Raw genomic sequence first — 19,113 nt, 5'->3', positions numbered from 1 at the left:
TTTTAGTTACTTTTAGTTACTTTTGTACTTTTAGTTACTTTTAGTTACTTTTGGTTACTTTTTAGTTACTTTTGTACTTTTAGTTACTTTTGTACTTTTAGTTACTTTTGTACTTTTTGTTACTTTTAGTTACTTTTGTACTTTTAGTTACTTTTTAGTTACTTTTGTACTTTTAGTTACTTTTAGTTACTTTTGTACTTTTAGTTACTTTTTACTTTTGTACTTTTAGTTACTTTGCTTTTAGTTACTTTTGTTACTTTGTTTTAGTTACTTTTGTACTTTTAGTTACTTTTTAGTTACTTTTGTACTTTTAGTTACTTTTATACTTTTAGTTGTATTTAGTTACTTTTGTACTTTTAGTTACTTTTAGTTACTTTGTACTTTTAGTTACTTTTAGTTACTTTTGTACTTTTAGTTACTTTTAGTTACTTTGTGCTTTTAGTTACTTTTGTACTTTTAGTTACTTTTAGTTACTTTTGTACTTTAGTTACTTTAGTACTTTTAGTTACTTTTAGTTACTTTTGTACTTTTAGTTACTTTATTACTTTTGTTACTTTTAGTTACTTTTGTTACTTTTGATTACTTTTATTAGTTACTTTTGCTTTTAGTTACTTTTGTACTTTTAGTTACTTTTGTTACTTTTATATTTTTTAGTTACTTTTGTTACTTTTGTACTTTATTTTAGTTACTTTGTACTTTTAGTTACTTTTTAGTTACTTTTGTAATTTTAGTTACTTTTTAGTTACTTTTGTACTTTTAGTTACTTTTTAGTTACTTTTGTACTTTTAGTTACTTTTGTACTTTTAGTTACTTTAGTTACTTTTATACTTTTAGTTACTTTTAGTACTTTTAGTTACTTTTAGTTACTTTTGTACTTTTAGTTACTTTTTGTACTTTTGTACTTTTAGTTACTTTTGTACTTTTAGTTACTTTTGTACTTTAAGTTACTTTTTAATTAACTTGTTACTTTTCACTTTTTAGTTACTTTTGTACTTTTAGTTACTTTTTAGTTACTTTTGTACTTTTAGTTACTTTTGTACTTTTAGTTACTTTTGTACTTTTAGTTACTTTTTAGTTACTTTTGTACTTTTAGTTACTTTTTAGTTACTTTTGTACTTTTAGTTACTTTTAGTACTTTTGTACTTTTAGTTACTTTTGTACTTTTAGTTACTTTTTAGTTACTTTTATTACTTTTAGTTACTTTTGTACTTTTAGTTACTTTTAGTTACTTTTGTACTTTTAGTTACTTTTATTACTTTTAGTTACTTTTAGTTACTTTTGTACTTTTAGTTACTTTTTTTTAGTTCTTTTAGTTACTTTTGTACTTTAGTTACTTTTGTACTTTTAGTTACTTTTGTACTTTTAGTTACTTTTTAGTTACTTTTGTACTTTTAGTTACTTTTAGTTACTTTTGTACTTTTAGTTACTTTTGTACTTTTACTTTTGTACTTTTAGTTACTTTTAGTTACTTTTGTAATTTTAGTTACTTTTGTACTTTTAGTTACTTTTAGTTACTTTTGTATTTTTAGTTACTTTTGTACTTTTGTTACTTTTGTACTTTTAGTTACTTTTAGTTACTTTTGTACTTTTAGTTACTTTTGTACTTTTAGTTACTTTGTATTTAGTTACTTTTTAGTTACTTGTTTTTAGTTACTTTTGTACTTTTAGTTACTTTTAGTTACTTTTGTACTTTTAGTTACTTTTTTACTTTTAGTTACTTTTAGTTACTTTTGTACTTTTAGTTACTTTTGCTTTTTTAGTATTTTTAGTTACTTTTGTACTTTTAGTTACTTTTTAGTTACTTTTGTACTTTTAGTTACTTTGTACTTTTAGTTACTTTTTAGTTACTTTTGTACTTTTAGTTACTTTTGTACTTTTAGTTACTTTATTACTTTTAGTTACTTTTAGTTACTTTTGTACTTTTAGTTACTTTTAGTTACTTTTGTACTTTTAGTTACTTTTGTACTTTTAGTTACTTTTCTTTAGTTACTTTTGTACTTTTAGTTACTTTTTTACTTTTAGTTACTTTTAGTTACTTTTGTATTTTAGTTACTTTTTGTTACTTTTGCCTTTTAGTTACTTTTGTACTTTTAGTTACTTTTGTACTTTAAGTTACTTTTTTACTTTGTTACTTTTTTAGTTACTTTTGTACTTTTAGTTACTTTTAGTTACTTTGTACTTTTAGTTTTTACTTTTAGTTACTTTTGTAATTTTAGTTACTTTTGTACTTTTAGTTACTTTTAGTTACTTTTGTACTTTTAGTTACTTTTAGTTACTTTTGTACTTTTAGTTACTTTTGTACTTTTAGTTACTTTTTAGTTACTTTTGTACTTTTGGTTACTTTTGTACTTTTAGTTACTTTTTAGTTACTTTTATACTTTTAGTTACTTTGGACTTTTAGTTACTTTTAGTTACTTTTGTACTTTTAGTTACTTTGTACTTTTAGTACTTTTAGTTACTTTTATTACTTTTAGTTACTTTTTAGTTACTTTTATACTTTTTGTTCTTTAGTTACTTTTGTACTTATTCTTTTGTACTTTTAGTTACTTTTTAGTTACTTTTGTAATTTTGATTATTTTAGTACTTTTGTACTTTTAATTACTTTTGTACTTTTAGTTACTTTTGTACTTTTAGTTACTTTTAGTTACTTTTGTACTTTTAGTTACTTTTAGTTACTTTTGTACTTTTAGTTACTTTTATGCTTTTAGTTACTTTTTAGTTACTTTTGTACTTTTAGTTATTCTTTTAGTTACTTTTGTACTTTTAGTTACTTTTGTACTTTTGTATTTTAGTTACTTTTTGGTTACTTTTGTACTTTTAGTTACTTTTATACTTTTAGTTACTTTTTACTTTTGTTACTTTTTGTTACTTTTTAGTTTCTTTTGTACTTTTAGTTACTTTTTAGTTACTTTTGTACTTTTAGTTACTTTTTAGTTACTTTTGTACTTTTAGTTACTTTTGTACTTTTAGTTACTTTTTAGTTACTTTTGTACTTTTAGTTACTTTTTAGTTACTTTTGTACTTTTAGTTACTTTTGTACTTTTAGTTACTTTTTAGTTACTTTTGTACTTTTAGTTACTTTTGTACTTTTAGTTACTTTTTAGTTACTTTTGTACTTTTAGTTACTTTTGTACTTTTAGTTACTTTTAGTTACTTTTATTCTTTTAGTTACTTTTAGTTCTTTTGTACTTTTAGTTACTTTTGTACTTTTAGTTACTTTTAGTTACTTTTGTACTTTTAGTTACTTTTTAGTTACTTTTGTACTTTTAGTTACTTTTGTTACTTTTAGTTACTTTTGTACTTTTAGTTACTTTTTAGTTACTTTTGTACTTTTAGTTACTTTTGTACTTTTAGTTACTTTTGTACTTTTAGTTACTTTTAGTTACTTTTGTACTTTTAGTTACTTTTTAGTTACTTTTGTACTTTTAGTTACTTTTGTACTTTTAGTTACTTTTAGTTACTTTTGTACTTTTAGTTACTTTTGTACTTTTAGTTACTTTTGTACTTTTAGTTACTTTTAGTTACTTTTGTATTTTTAGTTACTTTTAGTTACTTTTGTACTTTTAGTTACTTTTGTACTTTTAGTTACTTTTGTAGTTACTTTTTTTTTATAGTTACTTTTTAGTTACTTTTGTATAGTTACTTTTGTACTTTTAGTTACTTTTAGTTACTTTTGTAATTTTAGTTACTTTTGTACTTTTAGTTACTTTTAGTTACTTTTGTACTTTTAGTTACTTTTTAGTTACTTTTGTACTTTTAGTTACTTTTGTACTTTTAGTTACTTTTTAGTTACTTTTGTACTTTTAGTTACTTTTGTACTTTTAGTTACTTTTTAGTTACTTTTGTACTTTTAGTTACTTTTTAGTTACTTTTGTACTTTTAGTTACTTTTGTACTTTTAGTTACTTTTGTACTTTTAGTTACTTTTGTACTTTTAGTTACTTTTTAGTTACTTTTGTACTTTTAGTTACTTTTTAGTTACTTTTGTACTTTTAGTTACTTTTTAGTTACTTTTGTACTTTTAGTTACTTTTGTACTTTTAGTTACTTTTTAGTTACTTTTGTACTTTTAGTTACTTTTGTACTTTTAGTTACTTTTAGTTACTTTTGTAATTTTAGTTACTTTTGGTTACTTTTGTACTTTTAGTTACTTTTAGTTACTTTTGTACTTTTAGTTACTTTTGTACTTTTAGTTACTTTTAGTTACTTTTGTATTTTTAGTTACTTTTGTACTTTTAGTTACTTTTGTACTTTTAGTTACTTTTAGTTACTTTTGTACTTTTAGTTACTTTTAGTTACTTTTGTACTTTTAGTTACTTTTGTACTTTTAGTTACTTTTATTACTTTAAGTTACTTTTTATTTAGTTACTTTTCACTTTTAGTTACTTTTGTACTTTTAGTTACTTTTTAGTTACTTTTCTTTTTAGTTACTTTTGTACTTTTAGTTACTTTTGTACTTTTAGTTACTTTTAGTTACTTTTGTACTTTTGATTACTTTTGTACTTTTAGTTACTTTTAGTTACTTTTTATAATTTTAGTTACTTTTGTACTTTTAGTTACTTTTTGTTACTTTTGTACTTTTAGTTACTTTTAGTTACTTTTGTACTTTTAGTTACTTTTATTCTTTTAGTTACTTTTTAGTTACTTTTGTACTTTTCGTTACTTTTTAGTTACTTTTGTACTTTTAGTTACTTTTGTACTTTTAGTTACTTTTAGTTACTTTTGTAATTTTAGTTACTTTTAGTTACTTTTGTACTTTTAGTTACTTTTGTACTTTTAGTTACTTTTGTACTTTAGTTACTTTTTATTGTTACTTTTGTACTTTTAGTTATTCTTTTAGTTACTTTTGTACTTTTAGTTACTTTTGTACTTTTAGTTACTTTTTAGTTACTTTTGTAATTTTAGTTACTTTTGTACTTTTAGTTACTTTTTAGTTACTTTTGTACTTTTAGTTACTTTTTAGTTACTTTTGTACTTTTAGTTACTTTTGTACTTTTAGTTACTTTTTAGTTACTTTTGTACTTTTAGTTACTTTTGTACTTTTAGTTACTTTTAGTTACTTTTGTACTTTTAGTTACTTTTGTACTTTTAGTTACTTTTAGTTACTTTTGTACTTTTAGTTACTTTTAGTTACTTTTGTACTTTTAGTTACTTTTGTACTTTTAGTTACTTTTAGTTACTTTTGTACTTTTAGTTACTTTTTAGTTACTTTTGTACTTTTAGTTACTTTTGTACTTTTCGTTACTTTTTAGTTACTTTTGTAATTTTAGTTACTTTTTAGTTACTTTTGTACTTTTAGTTACTTTTGTACTTTTAGTTACTTTTGTACTTTTAGTTACTTTTTAGTTACTTTTGTACTTTTAGTTACTTTTTAGTTACTTTTGTACTTTTAGTTACTTTTGTACTTTTAGTTACTTTTTAGTTACTTTTGTACTTTTAGTTACTTTTGTACTTTTAGTTACTTTTGTACTTTTAGTTACTTTTTAGTTACTTTTGTACTTTTAGTTACTTTTTAGTTACTTTTGTACTTTTAGTTACTTTTGTACTTTTAGTTACTTTTGTACTTTTAGTTACTTTTTAGTTACTTTTGTACTTTTAGTTACTTTTGTACTTTTAGTTACTTTTATTTTAGTTACTTTTTAGTTACTTTTTATACTTTTAGTTACTTTTGTACTTTTAGTTACTTTTTAGTTACTTTTGTACTTTTAGTTACTTTTTAGTTACTTTTGTACTTTTAGTTACTTTTGTACTTTTAGTTACTTTTTAGTTACTTTTGTACTTTTAGTTACTTTTGTACTTTTAGTTACTTTTTAGTTACTTTTGTACTTTTAGTTACTTTTTAGTTACTTTTGTACTTTTAGTTACTTTTGTACTTTTAGTTACTTTTGTACTTTTAGTTACTTGTACTTTAGTTACTTTTAGTTACTTGTACTTTTAGTTACTTTTTAGTTACTTTTGTACTTTTAGTTACTTTTAGTTACTTTTGTACTTTTAGTTACTTTTGTACTTTTAGTTACTTTTAGTTACTTTTGTACTTTTAGTTACTTTTGTACTTTTAGTTACTTTTTAGTTACTTTTAGTACTTTTAGTTACTTTTGTACTTTTAGTTACTTTTTAGTTACTTTTGTACTTTTAGTTACTTTTGTACTTTTAGTTACTTTTAGTTACTTTTGTACTTTTAGTTACTTTTGTACTTTTAGTTACTTTTGTACTTTTAGTTACTTTTTAGTTACTTTTGTATTTTTAGTTACTTTTTAGTTACTTTTGTACTTTTAGTTACTTTTGTACTTTTAGTTACTTTTGTATAGTTACTTTTTTATAGTTACTTTTCACTTTTTGTTACTTTTGTACTTTTAGTTACTTTTTAGTTACTTTTGTACTTTTAGTTACTTTTGTACTTTTAGTTACTTTTGTACTTTTAGTTACTTTTTAGTTACTTTTGTACTTTTAGTTACTTTTGTACTTTTAGTTACTTTTTAGTTACTTTTGTACTTTTAGTTACTTTTGTACTTTTAGTTACTTTTAGTTACTTTTGTACTTTTAGTTACTTTTTAGTTACTTTTGTACTTTTAGTTACTTTTGTACTTTTAGTTACTTTTAGTTACTTTTAGTTACTTTTAGTTACTTTTGTACTTTTAGTTACTTTTGTACTTTTAGTTACTTTTAGTTACTTTTGTAATTTTAGTTACTTTTTAGTTACTTTTGTACTTTTAGTTACTTTTTAGTTACTTTTGTACTTTTAGTTACTTTTTAGTTACTTTTGTAATTTTAGTTACTTTTTAGTTACTTTTGTACTTTTAGTTACTTTTGTACTTTTATTACTTTTTAGTTACTTTTGTACTTTTAGTTACTTTTATACTTTTAGTTACTTTTTTACTTTTAGTTACTTTTAGTTACTTTTGTACTTTTAGTTACTTTTAGTTACTTTTGTACTTTTAGTTACTTTTGTACTTTTAGTTACTTTTGTACTTTAAGTTACTTTTTAATTACTTAACTAAAAGTTACTTTCACTTTTAGTTACTTTTGTACTTTTAGTTACTTTTTAGTTACTTTTGTACTTTTAGTTACTTTTGTACTTTTAGTTACTTTTTAGTTACTTTTGTAATTTTAGTTACTTTTGTACTTTTAGTTACTTTTTAGTTACTTTTGTACTTTTAGTTACTTTTTAGTTACTTTTGTACTTTTAGTTACTTTTGTACTTTTAGTTACTTTTTAGTTACTTTTGTACTTTTAGTTACTTTTGTACTTTTAGTTACTTTTTAGTTACTTTTGTACTTTTAGTTACTTTTGTACTTTTAGTTACTTTTTAGTTACTTTTGTACTTTTAGTTACTTTTAGTTACTTTTGTACTTTTAGTTACTTTTGTACTTTTAGTTACTTTTTAGTTACTTTTGTACTTTTAGTTACTTTTTAGTTACTTTTGTACTTTTAGTTACTTTTGTACTTTTAGTTACTTTTTAGTTACTTTTGTACTTTTAGTTACTTTTGTACTTTTAGTTACTTTTGTACTTTTAGTTACTTTTAAAAAAATTAACTAAAAAGTAACAAAGTACAAAAGTAACTAAAATGTAACTAAAGTACAAAGTACAAGCGTGCGTTGCGTTGCGTTAGTTGCATTGCGTTACGTTGCGTTACGTTGCTTTGCGTTGCTGTCACGTTGCGTTACGTGGCGTTACGTTGCGTTACGTTGCTTTCGTTGCGTTGCGTTGCGTTGCGTTGCGTTGCGTTGCGTTGCGTTGCGTTGCGTTGCGTTGCGTTGCTGCGCTGCGTTGCGTTACGTTGCGTTGCGTTGCGTTACGTTGCTTTCACCTTTACGTTACGTTGCGTTACGTTGCGTTGCGTTGTGACGTAGCGTAGCGTTACGTGGCTTGCGTTGCGTTGCGTTAATTCGTTGCGTTCCGTTGCTTTACGTTCCGTTGCTGCGTTGCGTGCGACGCGTTGCGTTGCGTGGCGTTACGTGGCGTTCACGTGGCGTTACGTTGCGTTGCGTTGCGTTGCGTTGCGTTGCTTGCTGCGTTGCGTTGCGTTGCGTTGCGTTGCGTTGCGTTGCTGCGCTGCGTTGCGTTGCGTTGCTTTAGCTACCTTGCGTTACGTTGCGTTACGTTGTTGCGTTGCGTTAGTGGCGTTACGTGGCGTCGTTGCGTTGCGTGTTGTTCGTTGCGTTACGTTGCTTTGCGTTGCGTTGCGTTACTTTACGTTGCGTTACTGGCGTTACGTTCGTTGCGTTGCGTGGCGTTGCGTTGCGTGGTGCGTTACGTTGCCGTTGCTTTACGTTGCGTTGCGTTACGTTACGGTGCGTGCGTTGCGTTGCGTTGCGTTGCGTGGCGTTACGTTGCGTTGCGTTGCGTTGCGTTGCGTTGCGTTGCGTTGCGTTGCTTCGTTGCTTTACGTTACGCTGCGTTACGTTACGTGGCGTGAGGTTACGTTGCGTTGCGTTGCTTGCGTTGCGTTACGTTGCGTTGCGTTGCGTTGCGTTATGTTGCGTTGCGTTATGTTGCGTTGCGTTGCGTTGCGTTACGTCGCGTTACGTTGCGTTGCGTTGCGTTGCGTTGCGTTGCGTTGCTTTCGTTGCGTTATGTTACGTTGCGTTGCGTTACGTTGCGTTACGTTAGTTGCGTTACGTTGGCGTTGCGTTGCGTTACGTTACGTTGCGTTGCACGTTGCTTTGCGTTGCGTTGCGTTGCGTTGCGTTGCGTTGCGTTGCGTTGGTGCGTTGCGTTGCGTTCGGTGCGCTGCGTTCACCTTCGTTGCGTTGCGTTGCGTTACGTTACGTTGCGTTGCGTTGCGTTGCGTTGCTTTACGTTACGTTGCGTTACGTTACGTTGCGTTGCGTTGCGTTGCGTTGCGTTGCGTTACGTTACGTTACGCTGCGTTGCGTTGCGTTGCGTTGCGTTGCTTCGCTGCGTTACGTTACGTTGCGTTACGTTGCGTTGCGGCGTGGCGTTGCGTGGCGTGGCGTTGCGTTGCGTGGCGTTGCGTTGCGTTGCGTTGCTTTGCGTTGCGTTACGTTGCGTTGCTTTGCGTTGCGTTGCGTTGCGTTACGTTGCGTGGCGTTGCGTTGCGTGGCGTTGCGTTACGTTGCGTTCGTTGCGTTGCTTTGCTGTTGCGTTGCGTTAGTTTGCGTTGCGTTGCGTTGCGTTGCGTTACGTGTCGTCGTGGCGTTGCGTGGCGTTGCGTTGCGTTGCGTTGCTTCGTTGCGTTACGTTGCTTTACGTTACGTTGCGTTGCGTTGCGTTGCGTTGCGGTGCGTTACGTTGCGTTGCTTTACGCTACCTTACGTTGCGTTACGTTGCGTTGGTTACGTTGCGTTGCGTTGCGTTGCTTCGTTGCGTTGCGTTGCGTTGCTGCGTTGCGTTGCGTGGCGTTCGTTACGACGTTGCGTTACGTGGCGTTGCGTTACGTGGCGTTGCGTTGCGTTGCGTTGCTTTACGTTGCGTTGCGTTACGTGCGTTGCGTTGCGTTGCGTTACGTTGCGTTGCGTTACGTGGCGTTGCGTTGCGTTGCGTTGCGTTGCGTTACGTTCGTGCGTTACGGCGTCACGTGGCGTTGCGTCGCGTGGCGTGCGTCGTTGCGCTGCGTAAGTAACGTTACGTTGCGTTGCGTTGCTTTGCGTTCCGTTCTGTTGCGTTACGTTGCGTTACGTTATGTTGCGTTACGTTGCGTTGCGTTGGCGTTGCGTTGCGTTGCGTTGCGTTGCGTTGCGTTACGTTGCGTTCGTTGCTTGCGTTGCGTTATGTTGCGTTGCGTTACGTTGCGTTGCGTTGCGTTACTTGCGTTACGTTGCGTTGCGTTGCGTTGCGTTGCGTTGCGTTGCGTTGCGTTACGTTGCGTTACGTTGCGTTGCGTTGCGTTGCGTTGCGTTGCGTTGCGTTGCGTTGCGTTACATTCGTTACGCTGCGTTGCGTTGCGTTGCGTTACGTTGCGTTGCGTTGCGTTGCACTGCGGCACGTTGCGTTGCGTTGCGTTGCGTTGCGTTATGTTGCGTTGCGTTGCGTTCGACTTTGCGTTGCGTTGCGTTGCGTTGCGTCGCGTTGCGTTGCGTTGCGTTGCGTTGCGTTGCGTTGCGTAACAACAACAACAACAACAACAACGACGTTCTAACCACCACCAGTCTGTATGAATGAAAGTTTTCAGCGGCAGCAGTCATCACCAGAGCAAAGACTAAGGTCCCCTTGCCTCATTTTGGGATTTTGTTTTGCACATTTTATTCTTTACTTGAGTTGTGTGGCTTCGTTTAATGATGAGAATTGAAAAAATCACTAATAGTTTGGTTTCAGCCTTGTTATGCGCCAGACTAAAAACGTTTTAAGACTTTCTTCTGCTTAACTTTGAGCAACGCTGAGAACAGGATTTTATTTTTGGAAAAAGAAACTTAATGAAAAAGACTGAAAGGTCAAGAACAATGCACTGAATTTGTTTTAAGCTGTTTAAGAATGTAACGACTTTACGTTCACGTTACGTTACGTTACGTTACGTTACGTTACGCAACAGGAAATGTCTTGTTTTTTGCATGTCTTCCACTTGGATGTATTCCTCCTCATCCACTTACTGCAACCATATCAAACTTTGGCAAATGGGTCTCAAGACATTGATAATGTAGGCATAAGATTACTGTGACTTTTTCGTCAAACGCCATATTAGTGGCGTGGCGTCAAAGTTCATCAACTCGCCGTGACACACGAAATTGCTATAACTTCGGTGTTTGAGGGTCAACCTCCCTCAAACTGCATTTGTGTATCAACACCCCCCCCTCCTGAAAATATTCATATGGTTTGACGGAATGGGCGTGGCAAAATAACTGACTAGCGCCCCCTAAAGGGCAGCCCCGGCACCACGATTGGCCGACATGTACAAAAATCGATGGGGACATGTGTCTTTTCATAACAAACAAATAAGTCTCTTGGATAGATATGCTAGACCCAACAGGAAGCCCGCCATTTTGGCCATATTCCACATTTTTACTTTGAAGTACTTGTCCCAGGGCTTTCATCAGATCAACTTCAAATTGAGATGAGTGTCATTTAAACAAGATGGAGATAAAAACTAACTCAAAGATCGATTTTTCTTCACACGGTGTGACCGTGGCGTGGCCTCAAAGTTTGATTACACGCCATCAAAACACGAGGTTCTGTATCTCAGACATATTTGGTCCAATCGAGTCCAAACTAGACATGTAAGACAAGAGTCCCGGCCTGATGACATCTATACAGAAATCATGACTTAAAATCACAGCGCCACCTGCTGGCAACAGGAAGTGACATGTTTCATACTTTGATGCACTGCTCCTGGCTGCTTTACAATATACAGCTCAAATGAGCTCAGTCAAGTCATTGGACCATGGTCAGAATTGTGAAATTTCCTCAAACCGTGTAAACATTGAGGTGCGGCGAAGGTTCATCCTTCGCCAAAGGAGGCGATGTTGTCATAACTCCAGTGTGCATTGTCCTATCACCGCCAAACTGCTGTCTCATGATCAGAGACCAAGCCTGAACAGCTCTATGTGTCAATATTTCCTCAGTGTCATAGCGCCACCTACTGATTAATTAAACAGGAAGTAATTTGTGAATCCACTCTGCATTATCCAACCGGCTCCGAACTACTGACCTATGATCACAATCCTGACCTGAACAGTTCCATATATTAATATTAGTTCAGGGTCATAGCGCCACCTACTGATCAGTGTGATAATTAAGTTGTTGTAACATTGTCCAATTGACACAAAATTGCTCACGCTACATCAGAGCCCCTACTTGAACAGATATATTAGTCTGTAGGTAATAATAGTGATGGCGCCACCTACTGGCAACAGGAAGTAAGCTTTGTTTTACAAATATCATTCGATTTACATAAAATGTTCACTGTGTAATGTGCTATTTGATAGCGTGGACCGTAATGAGCAATTAGCAGGCAAAGATCGACATCGCGTGACGGACGCAGGAAGTGAAGCATTTATCCTTGCCGCAGTGCTCAAAACGCATGCAACGTGGAGACGTGCGCTTGTTCATTGATCGCTCTCTCCACTAACCGCAACAGGCTTGAAAATGCCTGTGCTCGGGCCCGTAGCCCTAGTTGAAATTGGATTTCTAAAAGAAGAGCATGTGTAAACGAGAGACAGACTTCTGTTAGAGACAGAGGGCGAGACCGACCTGTTTTCTTCCCGTCGAGGTGACTCTGCAAACAATCTCTTTCTCCAGATCGTGGCCTTTTGGATCAGACAGCGCCAAATTCTTGATCTCCAACTTAAACTCCACCTCCTCCAAACATGGCAGAGCAGGAGTTTATTTATTTTTAATAAATAGTGATGAGACAAAAAACCAAAAAATTAAATACTTATTTGTACACATAGCTGCCTCTGAACCAGAAAGACAGTCAGCTTCCTAAACCTTCCTGTGGTCCTCCGGCTAAAGTCCAATTCTTTTAACATCAGAAATAAGGTTCCTTTCATCTATTTGCCATAAAAATAACATGGATGGTTCCACACTATGCTCTTTGCAAATAAAACTAGTGACCACTGCTTCCATTGAATTGTGGATGTCTTATTTACATTGATAACATCAGTGACCAAAGGGGTAATGTTTCACACTATTGTGCTTTCCAGGAGAGGAAATTTGTCAATTTTAACCCAGGAAGAAAAAAGGAATGTGCCATTAAAATGACTTGGTTTAATGGTTTCAAACAATATCCTGACTCAACTGTTCCTCTAATTACAACTATAGTCAAATAATTCATCATTTCTATAAGGTCTATTGATAATAAATACCAAAGAGAGGTGTAAACCTTGACATGCGTTGGAATGATTGGTTGACTAAAAAGGTTCACACATAATTTACACTTGATGCAAACCAGACAAGAGATTAAAAAGAACACGGTCAACGGGAAGATAATACGAGGGTTAAGTTAATCTGATGATGTCACCTTGCTCAGCTCCTGGCTCATCTGATTGGCCTCGGCCACCATAGGCATCAGTTTGATGTAGTCATAGAACACGGCCAGCAGACTGGGGTCCGTGTGAGTGCACTCAGTGCTGGACTCACCTGAACACAGACACATGATTAAATAGGATCTTCCTTAACTTGCAGCTCTCAATCCCCTCACTCACCCAGGTGGACGCCCTCAGCAGCCGCCAGCTCAGACTGGAAGTAGTCGTAGTCGTAGCGGCTCCAGTCATCCCCTCCCCTCTCTGATGGATAACCAATGAACAGGTAGGTGCAGTTGGAGCCTAGAACCAGACGATCCTGGAGGGAGAGGTAAACGCTCCGTGTGAGATTTAACTACAAGTCATAAAGTTTGTGGTTGTGTTGAGACCCACCAGGTGCTGCAGCTCAGCTGTCTGGGAAACAGCGTGTCCATTGACAATGACCTTTGACCCTGGCTGAGGGGTCAGTGTCACGCGGCGCTGTTCATTCCTGAAGACAGCATGACGCTCCTGGATCCTGACACACACACACACACACGTACACACACTGATGAGTGTGTATTAGGTCCAAGATACAGAAGGTGACATATGGATACTTTCAGCAATCTGAAGCTACCAGACACTGCCCATCAATGACATCATTCACATCCACCTCTGGACGATTAGTGTCTCTGATGTCACTCAGTGATCTGATGTGGTGGAAACTCACCCAAGGCCCTTGATAGAGATGGAGCTCAGAGAAGAGTCACACAGGCCGATGTCCCATTCACCTGGAACACAGAACAGTGATAATGAGTTTGTGGTGTATTTAGCTAACATGGATCATTTTGACACGTGTGTAAAACATAATGACAGGTTTAAAGCTGGTTTCTGGACTCTCAGATTTCCTAAGTATTATTCCATATGTTACTCGTTAGTTCTCTCCTTCTGAGAATGCTCTTTGACCTGTTAGATGGAGGGGTTTCCATCTTTATGTATGAAGCATGTCTTGAATTAAAGGCCCTTATCTATGATGTCATTTTATCTCAAGTTTTGGGCGTAAACAATTTCCCTATATGAATGCTTGTCCGACACCAGGGAGGGAGACTTCTGATTGGGCTGAGAACGTCTCCGGGTATCTGTCCTGACCTGTAACTTCTGTGTAATAAAACTTATTATACAAGCAAGAACGGTGTCCTTCCTTGATCTTCCTTCATCATCATCTTCAACATCACTGCTGCTTAAATATACGACAAGGTTTAAACTAAAACTAATTCAACACATTAAAAACTGTGAGGATCTGCTCTCTGAAAGGTAAAATGAACGGGAGGTGAGATTGTCCTCACAGACTCGACTCACCCTCCTGGATGAAGAGCTTGACCACTCCAGACAGCTGAGCGTCCTCGTTGATGTTCAGGATGTAGGGATGCATTTGCATCATCCTCCTCTCCTGACAGTGATGAGACACACGGAGACATGTTATGAACGGAGGTGGTGGACAAGAAAAGACTCTGAAAATATCCACTTCGTCCATTTGCAAAGATGAGGTTTATTTTATAAACTTTTACCAAGATTTGCATTTATAATCTGTGTTTGTGTGTTTTCCTAGGCTGTGTACGTCCCTGATTGTGTATTTGTATGAAAGTGTGTGTACCTGTGTGATGTTAGCATACTGTTGCTCCCAGTCCTTCAGCGCCTCCTGCAGGTGTTGTTCCCACAGAGTCTGAATGGCTCTGATCTGGAGTTCGTTATGAGTCAGCAGCTGACGAAGCTCTTCTACACCCACACACACACAAACACACACACACAGAGACATGTTGACCTCTCCACAACCTTCACCTGTGCAGTTCTACTCGTTTCTGTTGCAGCAGTGACTCTTACTGGTCTCATCATGAGCTCTGCGTCCCTCCTGGCCCAGCCGGCTCAGTCGCTGCAGGAGTCTGGCGTTCTCTGCCTTCAGCTCTTTGACCAGACGCTCAGTGGGGCTCTCGTTCACCACTGCCTTGTTCTGGATGCGCTTAGCCCTGAGGTAATGGGGGAGGTAGAAGGGGGGCAAGGGGTGAGGTCTGTTAGGATACAGCTGAAATAAAGGGAACTGAGGGAGCCATGATACTTCACAGTACCTCTCAGCATAGCGCAGTGTTGATAGGGACTCCTCAAAGCAGATGTCAGCAGGGCTCAGTGTGGCAATCTAGGAAATGTATTTCATTTGCAAACTTAAAGCCGAGGTGACCCAGCAAAGCTTTTTATAAAATGTATCGGACAGTGCAATGGAATGTCTGTTACCATTACAGTGCGACTGTTGCCTCCCAGTGCAGACTGCAGCAACTTGGTGAGAACTGAGTCTCTGTAAGGAATGTGGACGACCTTCTTCCCTACTGCCACATCGGCAAGAGCACTGGAGGAGGCGAGAGGAGGCGAGAGGAGGTGAGAGGAGGTGAGAGGAGGTGAGAGGAGGCGAGAGGAGGTGAGAGGAGGTGCAAACTACAGATAAACCAAACGAAACAAAAACTCAATGAAACATTCAGACTACCTGATGACGTTGCCCAGGGTGGTGAGGCTCAGGTTGATGGCTGTGCCCTCTTTGAGTCTGTCGGCCTCTGACCCCGACGACCTCTGACGCTCACTGCCGGCCAGGTCCACCAGGTTGATGTTGGACTGCTTCGTGATGCTCTCTTTGGAAAAAATCTGACAGGGTGATGACAACTACAGCTGTTGGAGGAAGCCTGAAGATAACATGCGGCAATAAAATGATGACAGAGACGATACTGGAGTCACAACACCGGTGAGAAACGTAAATGGATCTGGGAGATGAGTGAATAGGAAAAAATAAATGCATCAATTATTGACCTGAAATTTGAAGCATAATGTAGAATTATACTGTTTTGAATTTGTTCTTATTTCGTTAGCGATTGAGGAACTTGCTACCTCCGCAGCTTCAGAAAACAGTGCGGAGTCTGATGCCTGATTCTGAGTCAGAGTTTTGTCATAGTTTTGGAGAGATGCTTTAGTGTCTGAATGTATTCACCTGTTTGAGCTGGAGGACGATCAGCATGTGTGAGCGACTGCTGTTGGCGTTCATGTGAGTGGCAGCTGTGGTTCGAGTCCTGGTGCCCTGTTCCATCAGCTGCTCCACCTGCAGAGCAATTTACAGGTTCACGTTTTTTTTCATATGTTTCCAAATGCAACAGCTCAGTTTGTGTCTTTGTGTGGAAGCCTCACTCTCTCTACCCCCCCCACCTGTTGTGCACTGTCACAGGGGACAGTACGGAGACCCTCCACATAGAAACCTCTGTGCTGCTCCTCTCGAACTCTGAGGGCCCCAGACGTGCGTGACCCCCGAGACAGCAGGTCAATTACCTGGAGGATGAGAGAAGAGACAAAGAAATCAAAGAGGGTGAGAAGGAGGAGGTCTGGATATTAATGAATGACCTCTGAAGTGTTTTAACATCCAGAGAAAGAGACGACAAACAGAGAAGTTGCTGAGCAGGAGCTGAACTTGTAACACTGTGTAACTTTTACTGAACAACAGCGCCCTCTGCAGTCACATGTGCAGTCCCACTCACTGAACAGAAACACAACTGAACTGGATATTACCCATCATCCCCAGCTTCCTGAAACAGAAGAGCTGCAGCTGTAGCAAATGCAGCAAACTTTGTTTAGAATTTTTGATTTTTCAAACATTTCCTCATTGAATATTTGAGATAAACGCTGTTTTTTAATGATTTCTTAGTCTTTTTAACTCATCTACAGTTTAGTATTCTACTCTTGAATTTGCTGGGCCTGATTCTGATGATCGAAGCTGCGACTTTAAGTCAGTAACACCCTTCTCACAGGAGACTGAGCCCGCTCACTAGTTAGAGCAAGAGCAGACGTTCCAAGTGAGGAGTGGGAATGAAAGTGTCATCATTCTCAGTGAACCATCCAACTCATTTTGAAGCTGCTATTTCAAGGTGAAACATTTTGTATTGGGTTTTCCTTCCAAGACAAAAAAAAACAAAACCCACAATAGGAAAGAGACAAAAGGAAGAATGAAAACATAAAAGTAGCTGCTTTACCTGCTCATTATAGATTTCCATCATACTGAAAAAGACCTGTGTGGACATCATGAACAAAAACATTTAAGACATTTCTCAATAATCACAACACACCTAATGACATGAAGCAGACACACACACACACACACACATACACACTCTCTACCTGACACTGTCTGGTATCCTGGTTTTCTCTGATCGCCTCAAACAGTCGATCACAGAGTTTAGGAACCAGACCTTTGTTGGGCCCGTAGCCCACCATGGAGTAACTCTTCCCAGAGCCGGTCTGCCCGTAGGCCAACAGTGTGGCATTGTAGCCCTGCACCAATGAGTCAGGACATTTACTGTTAACAATTATTGTTCAACCTCAGAAGAGTTCATGTCGGCCAAGGAGCACAGAACAAAACCACCACACCTCACGATCAGTGGGAACAAAGGAACAAGGACATTTACCTGCAGGGCATTGTCCAGTATTCCTTCTCCCAGGTCCTGGAACACACTGTCCTGGGGATAGAAAACATTTCAGGAGGTGCAAAACATATCTATGCACCTTCAGACCCAAACACAAAGCTCCCACATGCTGGTTGTAATGACTGTACCAATCCCTTCCCTGGAGCTGACCTGGTCAGCGTATCGCCCCCCCTCCTCCTCAGGCACGTACAGGCCCCTGCGGTCTCGAGAGAAGCCGCTGTGGGACCAGTAGGCATAGTCGAAGCAGAACGAGCGCCGGGTCTGAGAGTCACGTGGGTCCTGGATGGTGATGGAGCTTGACACCATGGAGACGACACAGTGGCTGCCTGCATCCCTCTCTCTCTGCGCGAGGAGGAGAAGAAGTTCAAGGATGTGGGAGGAGGAGTGAGGCTCTCGATTACATTTAATAATTTATTAAGCATGGGAGGAAGAATGAGTTGTAGTACTTTCTTTAAGAGTTCAATGAGATCGTTTTGTAAACTACACTATTACTATAGATGTGGTTAAAAAAAAGTGTTGGTGCCGTCACACCTCATTGAAACGTGCTCTGCTCCTCCTGAAAAGTGCTAAAAAATCTAAAGCTCATTTATCATGACACCACTATGGGTGTGGTTTGCTACAGAATAAATAAAACACAAAGAAACAATGAAAGGGGCTTGTATGTTATACACAGATCCTTAAAAATGGCCCCAGCTATATTATTGGTGCCTTTAAAATTGTGATATTTTAAGACATCATTTAGTTTCACAGGAAAAAACTGGATAATAATAATTGCCTAGAAAGAGTGTGAATAAAAATATTACTAAGGGTGCTAATATATGTCTAAACAACATTTGATTGCTATTATCTATTATTTAAAATGTGTTAAATCGTAAAAAAAAATAAAATGTAATTGTCTGTTTTGTTAGATATTGAGAATTATGGACGCAAATTACTTTTCTCAAGTCAAATTTACCTCAGAGACAATTGTGTTCCAGTAATTTTGGTCACATTCTTACATTAGAGTCCGATCATTTATTTAACAAGTATCTCCTGAAGGCAACACAACATCCAATGAACCTACATGAACACAACAGGGCTACACAGCCACATACATGCTAATATTAAATCCTTCTAAGTTGTCAGTGTGATCACATACATTATAATGTATATTATGAATTGGCCAGCACCAGGATCATATTAGGAACATTAGAGTTGAACTAGATTATTGTTCAGACTCGTTCACTCAGTGCTTAAAGTATGTATATTGCCTAAATTACCATCTTACTCATTACATTTGTTGTATTTGAAGATATTTTACAAAATTTCAAGTTAAATTTTGTATTTAGTTTTGCTCCTATTAGATGAAAAGAAATAAATGTGCATGAGTCAAATCCTCCTGAGTTTGTCAATACATTTGAGAGTAAACTGGTAAAGAGCGATGTTGGCCAGGTAAAACTAGAAGTAATATTCCTTCTAGTATATATAGTATTAATACAAATACTATACAGCTGTATATAGTATACTGACCTTGTTGAAGGGACGGACTCTGACGGCCACTTTGACACAGTCCTTGCTGTGCATGTCTGAGGCTTTAGCTCTCATTGTCAGCAGGCAGCTTTCAGCACAGGGGACTGACTGACACACCGAGTGATCCACTCACTCAGAGCACAGGAGAGCAAACTGTGTCGAGTAACATGCGGACACGGACACATTCAGGGCAGCGGGAGACA

General features: G+C 36.1%; 1 protein-coding gene across 1 annotated transcript in view; it reads right to left on the bottom strand.

Moving 5' to 3' along the window:
• kif28 (kinesin family member 28) overlaps window positions 1–18,964 on the bottom strand; it is a 67,682-nt gene extending 48,718 nt beyond the window's left edge. Inside the window, exons 1-18 of the mRNA XM_047340761.1 lie at window positions 18,911–18,964; window positions 17,552–17,743; window positions 17,384–17,434; window positions 17,097–17,249; window positions 16,952–16,987; window positions 16,134–16,253; window positions 15,922–16,029; window positions 15,427–15,581; window positions 15,180–15,291; window positions 15,017–15,084; window positions 14,775–14,917; window positions 14,548–14,669; window positions 14,253–14,343; window positions 13,624–13,684; window positions 13,308–13,431; window positions 13,098–13,233; window positions 12,914–13,032; window positions 12,145–12,252 (exon numbers count right to left, since the gene is read on the bottom strand). Coding sequence (XP_047196717.1) covers window positions 12,145–12,252; window positions 12,914–13,032; window positions 13,098–13,233; window positions 13,308–13,431; window positions 13,624–13,684; window positions 14,253–14,343; window positions 14,548–14,669; window positions 14,775–14,917; window positions 15,017–15,084; window positions 15,180–15,291; window positions 15,427–15,581; window positions 15,922–16,029; window positions 16,134–16,253; window positions 16,952–16,987; window positions 17,097–17,249; window positions 17,384–17,434; window positions 17,552–17,743; window positions 18,911–18,964 — 1,953 coding nt within the window. The remainder of the gene's footprint in view (window positions 1–12,144; window positions 12,253–12,913; window positions 13,033–13,097; window positions 13,234–13,307; window positions 13,432–13,623; window positions 13,685–14,252; window positions 14,344–14,547; window positions 14,670–14,774; window positions 14,918–15,016; window positions 15,085–15,179; window positions 15,292–15,426; window positions 15,582–15,921; window positions 16,030–16,133; window positions 16,254–16,951; window positions 16,988–17,096; window positions 17,250–17,383; window positions 17,435–17,551; window positions 17,744–18,910) is intronic.
• Between the last annotated feature and the right edge of the window lie 149 nt (window positions 18,965–19,113).

Source organism: Hippoglossus stenolepis, chromosome 1 (genome assembly GCF_022539355.2).
Source record: "Hippoglossus stenolepis isolate QCI-W04-F060 chromosome 1, HSTE1.2, whole genome shotgun sequence".
Lineage (NCBI taxonomy): Eukaryota > Metazoa > Chordata > Actinopteri > Pleuronectiformes > Pleuronectidae > Hippoglossus > Hippoglossus stenolepis.
This window is presented reverse-complemented; position numbering and strand designations above follow the sequence as displayed.